The 9,845-nt window shown below is 40.6% G+C and overlaps 1 protein-coding gene across 1 annotated transcript; it reads right to left on the bottom strand.

The window, feature by feature from the left end:
• Positions 1–8,545: 8,545 nt before the first annotated feature.
• Positions 8,546–9,184, bottom strand: LOC149402451 (uncharacterized). The gene has a single exon (XM_089608385.1). It carries the CDS (start codon positions 9,182–9,184, stop codon positions 8,546–8,548), a length of 639 nt encoding a protein of 212 aa, XP_089464511.1.
• Positions 9,185–9,845: the final 661 nt, after the last annotated feature.

The raw sequence follows: 9,845 nt of genomic DNA, 5'->3' as shown, positions 1-9,845 counted from the left end.
CCAAGCTTATGAAGGGACTTCACACTGCTATAGGTCTCACTAAGAGAAAGAGGAATCAAGGAGAGGCACATGCTACTGAGCAAAAAGCCTCCGCCTCTGGAACTAAGAATAGACCTTACAAAGCCGATAAAAAGAACTGTCCTGCCTATCTCAAAGCAAAGGAACATAGTATTGTACTAGTTACCGAAGCATGCTTAGTAGCTGATAATGTATCAACGTGGATTCTTGACTCCGCTGCTACTAACCATATTTGTTGTTCCTTGAATGGTTTCAAGAAAACCAAAAGCTTAGAGGAAGGCGAGTTCTGTTTCAAATGGGGTGATGGGAGCCTGGTGTCTGCGAAGGCTGTGGGATCCGTGACGCTGTCTTTTGAAGACCGCACTTTAAACTTGAATAATGTTTATTTTGTTCCAACCTTTGGGAAGAACTTAATATCCGTTGCTCGTCTTCGTGAGTAAGATTATTGTTTAAAGTTCATTAAGAATGGAATTCGTATTTCGTTTCCTGATAATTCTTTTGTCACTGATGCATGTATGAAGAATGCTCTTTTTTACATCTATCCTACTCAACATTCTCTTTTAGACACCGAAATAGATAACGATCTAATTAGGGAGCCAAAGAGGATCAAACTTTCTGAATCCTCCGATCTAACAAAACCAACATACCTATGGCACTTAAGACTTGGTCATATCAGTCTAGATAGGATTAAGAGACTTGTGAGGGACGGTCCACTCCAAGCCTCTGCAATAGGTTCACTACCTACTTGTGAATCCTGCATAGAAGGAAAAATGACTAAGCGCCCTTTCTCCGATAAGGGTCGAAGAGCCACTGAGTTGCTGGAACTAATACATTCTGATGTATGTGGTCCGCTCAGCCAACAGGCACGTGGAGGATACGAATACTTCGTTACCTTCACCGATGATTACTCGCGATATGGGTTTGTCTATTTGCTTAAACACAAATCCGAGACCTTTAACGTATTTAAGGTCTTTAGGGCTTTAGTGGAAAAGCAAACTGGCAAAGTGATCAAAACCCTTCGATCTGATCGAGGTGGTGAGTATATGTCTGGAGAGTTCGATGACTTTCTTAAAGAAGAAGGTATCGCTTCTCAGCTTACCGCACCTGGCACACCTCAACAAAACGGAGTGTCAGAGAGAAGAAACCGAACTCTTATGGAGATGGTTAGATCAATGATGAGTTACTCATCACTCCCGCTTTCCTTTTGGGGATATGCCCTTGAAACAACCGACTATATTCTGAACCAAGTTCCGTCCAAAACGGTTCCTGGTACTCCTTATGAACGATGGACTGGCCGTAAAGTGAATCTTGGCCGCATCCGAATTTGGGGTTGCCCTGCACACGTGCTGAGGCAAAAGACTAGCAAGTTGGCTAGTAGGTCAGAATTGTGCCTGTTTGTGGGATATCCAAAGGAAACCAAAGGTTTTACTTTCTATAGTCCCGAGGACGATAAGATTTTCGTTAGCACGAATGCTCGTTTCCTTGAGGAGGACTTTATGAAAGATGCAAAACCTAGAAGCAAAATTGTGCTTGAAGAAAAGTTGGGTGAGGAAGCTTCTACCTCATCTGTAAGAACTGTTCTTACCGCAACTGAAACACAACCTAACTCATCAGAATCTCGTCAAGTAGTACTTCAACGTAGTGGGAGGGCTACTCAAAAGCCTGACAGGTACATGTCTTATGGAGACTCTCTTTAGCCGTCTCTAACATGGATGACCCTGTTTCCTATAGCCAAGCGATGGCTTGTTCTGAATCAAACATTTGGCTTGACGCCATGAAAGTTGAAATGCACTCGATGTATGTCAACAATGTCTGGAAACTTGTAGACCTTCCTGAAGGGATTAAACCCGTAGGGTGTAAGTGGATATACAAGAAGAAAAGGGGTCCTGATGGGAACGTCGAGACGTTCAAAGCACGACTTGTGGCGAAGGGTTATACCCAACAAGAAGGGATTGACTATGAAGAAACCTTCTCGCCAGTCGCGATGCTTAAATCCATCCGTATACTCCTATCCATAGCTGCAGCTCTCGACTATGAGATCTGGCAAATGGATGTCAAGACAGCCTTTCTGAATGGCAATCTTGACGAGCGCATTTACATGGCTCAAACAGACGGTTTCGTGGAAGAAGGTCAAGAGACCAAGGTTTGTGAGTTGCTTAAGTCCATTTATGGATTAAAGCAAGCATCTAGGTCATGGAATATCAGATTCGATGAAACTGTGAAAAGCTTCTGCTTTGAACTGTCAATAGATGAGCCTTGTGTTTACAAGTTAATACACGAAGGCAAAGTTGTGTTTCCGGTGCTATATGTCGATGATATACTACTCAGGTAAGTTATCTGAGGTTAAGGTCTGGCTAGCAAAGCAATTCGATATGAAGGATCTAGGAGAAGCCGCGTACATTCTGGGGATCCAAATCTTTCGAGATAGGAAAAACCGGACCCTGTCGCTCTCTCAAGCATCTTATATTGATAAGGTGATGGATCGCTTCTCGATGCAAGACTCCAAGAAGGGCCAAACACCGTTTAGGCATGGAGTTTCACTCTCTAAGGACCAGTCTCCCAAGATTGCACAAGAGATTGAAGACATGAGGAAAATTCCTTATGCCTCTGTCGTAGGAAGCCTCATGTATGCCATGCTTTGTACTAGACCTGATATATGTTTCGCCGTTGGCGTAGTTAGCCGTTTCCAATCCAACCCTGGACCCGAGCACTGGATTGTTGTTAAGCATGTTCTTAAGTATCTTCGAAGAACTAGGAACTTGATGCTTACATACTCAGGTACTGACCTGACTATGACGGGATATACCGACTCCGATTTTCAAGCGGATAAGGATTCCAGGAAATCCACTTCGGGATCGGTGTTCATCCTTAATAGTGGAGCTGTTGTGTGGAGAAGTATTAAGTAATCTTGCATTGCTGACTCCGCAATGGAAGCAGAATATGTGGCTGCTTGTGAAGCATCCAAAGAGGCTGTATGGCTTACAAAATTCCTTAAGTATTTGGAAGTTTTTGCAAACGTCGACGAGCCCATGACCCTTTATTGTGATAATAGTGGGGCTTTCGCTAACTCAAAGGAACCTAGAAGCCATAAGCGCTCTAAGCATATTGAGAGGAAATACCATTTGATTCGAGAGATCGTGCAGCGCGGAGACGTGGAAGTGAAGAAGATCTCAACGGTGGACAACCTTGCAGATCCATTCACCAAGGCCCTAGCGAACAAGGTCTTCGACCAACATCGTGAGGGGTTAGGCATGAAAGACTACACACATCTTCTTTGAGTCAAGTGGGAGTTTGTTGTCAATGGTCCCCACAAGAAGAGTTGTAATCTTTATTTTGTACATTTGATGTAATAAAGTCTCATGAAGACTCTTGCTTGTAATTGCCTATTCATTCATTAATAAAGTTGAAATGTTCATTCATCCTTTCTTTGTTTGAAGCTTTATGATAAAACCTTAGTCTTTTAGTCCATAAACAAACTTAACAACTTACGAAGAGACAAATGTAGATTTGCATGAACAAACTCTTCGTAGTTTGCTTAAAACGATATATTCACAATCTTAGGGTGAAAGGACTATTGACCTCAGTACGATTGTTAGAAGAATCTATGATGTCTGGTTATGAGGCATTGAGAGTTGGAGACTCTATAGTTCTTCTATGATGTCTGTTAGAAGAAATGCAATGTATGTCACCTCATGCTTTGTTCCTTGGAGTGTGAATAAATGAACTGGCCAGTGTCCAAATTGAGTCCTGACTTTTTTGGATGAAACAATGTGACTTGTTAGCTCCTCGTCAATACATTGTTTCTAACTTATTCACAAGCGACAAAGGAGTTGAGGAAATAACAGCTAGAAGGGTAAAATGGTAATTTAGTAAATCCCGACTAGCTGATGACATTCATGAAGGGTAAACATAGATAATATTCAGTGGATCCGCTCATCATAATTAGGTCGAATTCTTGAGTAGAAAACAAATTCATTTGAACCGAGAGTGTCAGCTCTTTAGTGGAGTCAGTTGGCATTAAGCTAAACTTGGAAAAGGTTTGTGAACTTTTGAGTCCAAGTGTTTAGCTCAAGCTTTGTTCATTTGGGTCCATGAGGTCACTGTCACGAATCACATCGATAGGAATAGTTAAACTGGAAGCTAAGTCAAAACAAGAACGAAAATAGTCAAAAGGGTATTTTTGTCTTTTGAGACAGAGGATGAAATGAATGTCAATAAATTTTTTGACAAGTTCATTTCATGACTTAATATCACTCGGCCATGACTTGATCATTGGGCCTTGTGAATTAATTTCATTTCATAAGAATTTTATTGACAATTCTAAATGGACATTTTCTTATGTTGTCATGAACAAGTGAAGAAAATTCTAGAAGCCTTTTCTATAAGTCATGGGCGCCTACCCTATAGAGAAAAAGGAGAGAATATTTTGTGCATAAATGTATTTAGATACTTGCTAAAAGAAAAAGAGGAAACAAATTTGCATAAGGATGCGCAAGGAATTTCGGCCAAGAGAGTAATAGGCAAGCCAAGGAACAAAAAAGGAAACAAATCCAAGCCTTCTAGAAGGCTGCCTTGGGCGCCCAAATGGAATGGGAAATAAGGGTTATTTTGCTCATGAATATGTGATATTCTATAGAAGAGGAAACTACGTTATTGAAGGTGAGACCTCTCCTATAAATAGGAGCCTCATTTCCTCACAATTCATTCATCCAAGTTTAAGAGATTTGAGAGACTCTCTCTCTAGAACTTTGGCCGAAACTCCTCTCTCTCTCTCTCTAGTTCATTTTCGATTATTCTTGTTTTGGCACCTAGGTCCTCGCTCGACCTAGTGTTTAGCTCTGCGACTTCAAGACTTGTTCTTAAGTCGTAGTGTTTAAAAGTGCCCACTCACTGATTCCTTTTATTCCGAGTGATTTAGTGATAGAAACTATCGTGGTTGCTCGAGGTGCCGAGGAAAGAAAGAGAGACGTGCTGCGAGGAGACGAGCGTTGCAAACTTTCCAAAAGCTTCTACAAAGTTCAAGCTTCAAGAAAGGTTAGTAAACTTCTATACTCATAATAGTTTTTAATTACATGTACTTGCTTCTTTGTCTAGGTTAGTAAAAACTGTTTTTACTTGAAAAGAAATTTTTTAAAATTCCGCCGCTTCCCGAAGCGTTTAATCTTTTTCTTAAACCCTAGATCAATTCCAACAGGATCGAGAGTCTCGGCGCAGTGATTTGCCGGCGACTTGTGAGGGATAGCTTGCCACTCTTCAAGACCTCCGGCCTGACCATCGGCCCCTTGAGTGGTGCGTCTTCTCGGCGTTCTGGGTTTTCCAAAAACGATTGACAACAAAGGGTAAACAAAGATAATATTTACTGGATCCACTCATCACAATTAATTTGAATTCTTGAGTAGAAAATAAATTCATTTGAACCGAGAGATTGTTAGTGTCAACTCTATAGTGGAGTCAGTTGACATTAAGCTAAACTTGGAAAAGGTTTGTGAACTTTTGAGTCCAAGTATGTTAGCTCAAGCTTTGTTCATTTTAGATCCAAGAGGTCACTGTCACAAATCATATCGAGTAGGATTAGTTAAACTAGAAGCTAGGTCAAAACAAGAACGAGACAAGTTTTATGAAAATTGTCTAAAGGGTATTTTTGTCATTTTGGATATAGGACGAAATGAATGTCAATAAATTTTTTTGACATTGTCATATGATGAAAAATGAAACTATATCACACGGCCAAGTTAAAGTTAATTGGGCCTTGAGGATTAATTTCATTTCATGGAATTTTATTTGAAAATTCTTAATGGGCTTTTCTTATGTTGTCATGAACAAATGAAGAAAAATCTAGAAACCCCTTCTAGAAGCCCAAACCGCCCATACCATAGAGAGAATAAGAGATTTATTTTTTGCATTAATGTATGAAGATACTTGCCAAAAGAAAAAGAGGAAATAAATTTCCTCTAGAAGGAAAGCTAATTTCGGCCAATACAAGACAAGGGAGAAGCAACAAAAGAGGAAACAAATCCAAGTCCTTCTAGAAAGGAGTTGGACGTCCAACATGAGAAAAGGGAAGCCAATATTTTGTCCATGAATATGTGATATTCTATAGAAGAGGAAACTACCTTATTGAAGGTAATCCCTCCCCTATAAATAGATGCCTCATTCCACATAAGTTAGAGATTTAGAGCTTCTCTCTCAAGACCTTGTGGCCGCCCCATCTCCCTCTCTCTCTCTCTCTAGTTCTTTTCCCTTTTGTTTTAGCACCAAGGTCCACATTTGACCTAGTGTTTTAGATCTTTGACTCTTAGACTTGTTCTTGAGTCGTCGTGTTTAAAAGTGCCCACACACTAATTCTTTCTAATCTCGAGTGATTTATGTGATAGAAACTTTCGTGCTTACACGAGTTCCCGAAGAACGAAGAAAGATGAGCTGCGTGGGGAGACAAACATTTTAACCTTCCTAAGGTTTCTCAACGTTCAAGCTTCACAAAGGTTAGTAAATAAATAATGCTCTTTAATAGTTTTAATTTATATCTACTTGCTCTTTGTCTAGGTTAGTAAAATTGTTTTACTCGTTTAAAATAAAATTTTTAAATTCCACCGCTTGCTCGAAGCGTTAAATCTTTTCTTAACCCTAGATCAATTCCAACAGTATTCTCATTTGAGAAAGTCAGAGTTCTAGATTCACTATGTGATATAGACAAGACTTATTGGTGACGTACTAAGTTATGAAGATGTCATGAACAACTTTGTGAAGATCTCATAGATATGGAATTCATGTACAAGATTGCTGAAATGCAATGTATATCACCTCATGCTTTGTTCCTTGGAATGTGAATAAATGAACTGGCTAGTGACCAAATTGAGTCATGACTCTTTTGGATGAATCAATGTGACTTGTTAGCTCCTCGTCAATACATTGTTTCTAACTTATTCACAATCGACAAAGGAGTTGAGGAAATAACAACTAGAAGGGTAAAATGGTAATTTTGTAAATCTCATCTAGTTGATGATATTCATGAAGGGTAAACATAGATAATATTCAATGGATCCACTCATCACAATTAAGAAGAATTCTTGAGTAGAACATATATTCATTTGAACCGAGAGATTTCAGTGTCAACTCTTTAGTGGAGTCAGTTGACATTAAGCTAGAACTTGGAAAAGGTTTGTGAACTTTTGAGTCCAAGTATGCTAGCTCAAGCTTTGTTCATTTGGGTCCATGAGGTGACTACCACAAGTCATTAGAGTATGATTAGTTAAACAAGAAAGCTAAGTCAAAACAATTTCAAATGTTGAACTAGACAAGTTTTACGAAAGTTGTCTAAAAGGTAATTTTGTCCATTAGGACAGAAGATGGTATGAATGTCAATAAATAATTTTTTGACATTGTCATATGATGACAATGAAATAAGTCCACATGGCCAACATTAAGGTATTTGGGCCTTGAGGATTGAATTTCCTTTTATGGAATTTTATGTAAAAATTCTACATGGGCTTTTCTTATATTGTCATGAACAAATAAAGAAACATATAGAAGCATGTGCTAGAAGCTCAAAACTGTCCTCCATAATAAGAGATAGAGGGAAATTATTTTGTTCATTGATGTATGAAGATACTTTCCAAAAGAAAAAAGAGGAAACAAATTTGTACCATGAAGATACAAAGTGGGCGGCCAAGCATAGAAGAAAAAGGGAAACTATTTCCAACCTTGGTATTTTGATAGGAATGGAAAATAAAGATTATGCTCATGAATATTTGATATTCAATAGAAAAGAGGAAACTAACTCTTCAAGGCAATCCCTCCTCCTATAAATACCACACCCCATTCACAATGTTGAATACACAAGTTTTAGAGATTGAGAGCTTCTCTCTCTAACCCTTGGCCGCCCTTTCTCTCTCTCTCTCTCTCTTTCTCTCTCTCTCTCTCTCTCTCTCTCTCTCTCTCTCTCTCTCTCTCTCTGCTTGTTCTTTTGTTTTGGCACCTAGGTCCTCATTAGACCTAGTGTTTTGTTTTAGCTCTTTGGTTCCAAGACAAGTTCTTAAGTGATAGTGTTTAAAAGTCCCCACACACTAAATCCTAACCATACTCAAAAGACTCTAGTGGTAGAAACATTCGTGGTTACTCACAGGTTCAAGAAGACTCATTGGAGACAAGCTAAGTAGGGAGACGAGCGATTCAACCTTCCTAAGGCTTCTCAACGCTCAAGCTCCATTCAAGATTGGTACCGATTGAAAACTCATAGTAGTTTTTAAATTTTAAATTATACGCTCATGCACTTTGTCTAGGTAGTAACGTTTTACGAGTTCTTAAAGATATTTTTATATTTTGCCGCTTGCTAGAAGCGATAATCTTTTCTTAAACCCTAGATCTATTCCAACACTCTTGTCGTCGTTAAGCCGATGGACCGTCACTTCAGGATCGATCCCATGCATGTCATCGTGTGTCCATGCGAAAACGTCTTTGAACTCACGAAGAAAGGCGTCGAGTTGGAGCCGGGTGCCGATCTTGAAGACTTGGTTAGGTTTGACGTCGTCTAACACAACGAGAATGAGGTTGTCAGGTGTCTCCACCTTTCGAAGCAATACTTCATCCCTTTGATCCAGCTCCTCGAAGATGCCTCCTTCTTCCAACTTACACGGGTGCTTGTCCCCGAGTTGGTAAATATGTTGCTCACCATTTTCCCATTTGCCTTGCCGTCCAATCCTTGAATGTAGCACATTCTTGCCATTCCCTGGTCCCCTAACATCGCCGGTACCCCCTTCTCACTCGGGAACTTCATCATGAGGTGATAGGTGGAAGTGATAGCTCTCAACCGATTCAGAGTGGGACGGTCGATTATAATGTTATAGCCAGAAGGCTGGTCCACTACCAGAAACGGTACGATATGATTGACCTCAATGCCCTCCAGGGTCCCGAAGGTGACTGGGAGGTCAATGGTCCCCTCATTCATTACCCTTTCCCCAGAGAAGTCGAAAAGCGGGGTTGAAATTAGGGTTGGTCTCACACCGGCTAGCTTCATCCTGTCCAAAGCCGACTTGAAGATGATGTCGACCCAGCTTCCATTGTCTATTAAGATCCTCCGGACTAGGTTGTTTGCAACTGGTGCTCTGACGAGGATCACATCGTTGTGTGGGTGTAACACACGCACCGCCTCCTGTTTGGTGAAGAACATTGATTCAAAAGGAGAGTTGATATGTTGGCCATCTTCTCTTGAGAGATCGCCCGAAGATACTTCTTCCTCTGAGTGAGGGAGTCTCCGAATTCGGGGCCTCCCATGATCGTGCGCATGACGTGCATTTGTGAGTGATCGGGGTCATTATTCACCGCGCGGTCGGTGACGGTGACCGTCACCGAGCCTTTCTTCTCATGCCGCGGGCGCTCCCCGGACGCGGAGGCTATCCCGAATGTTCAGAGGACATATTCCTTGAGCTTCCCATCCTGGATGAGGGCCTCAATCTGAGTTTGAGTTGATAACGTTCTGACGTCAAATGCCCATGATCTTGATGGTACTCACAAAAGTTGTTTTGATCCCGTGTGAGCTCCTTCGGTGATGGCAGTGATCGCGTCCTTCTCGTCGAACCCCTTTGTGGGATTCCTCAGTGAAGCGGGTGAGGTATTTGTTGGAATCGATCTAGGGTTTGAGAAAAAGTTTAACGCTTCGTTAAGCGGCGGAATTTTAAAAATTTTCTTTTTAAGTAAAACTAGTTTTTACTAACCTAGACAAGAGCATGTGCATGTAAATAAAAACTAATATGAGCTATAAAAGTTACTAACCTTTCTTGAAGCTTGAACCTTGTAGAAGCTTTTGGAAAGTTGCAATGCTCGTCTCCCCT

This window comes from Urtica dioica, chromosome 3 (assembly GCF_054948205.1).
Source record: "Urtica dioica subsp. dioica isolate 48M chromosome 3, U.dioica_male_clone48M_v1_H2, whole genome shotgun sequence".
Taxonomy (NCBI): Eukaryota; Viridiplantae; Streptophyta; class Magnoliopsida; order Rosales; family Urticaceae; genus Urtica; species Urtica dioica.
The sequence above is the reverse complement of the archived record's forward strand: the minus strand, read 5'-3'. Positions and strand labels throughout refer to the sequence as shown.

Excerpts from the sequence above, each read along its gene's own strand:
- LOC149402451 (XM_089608385.1), bottom strand. The coding sequence starts at position 9,184 with ATGTTCTTCACCAAACAGGAGGCGGTGCGTGTGTTACACCCACACAAC.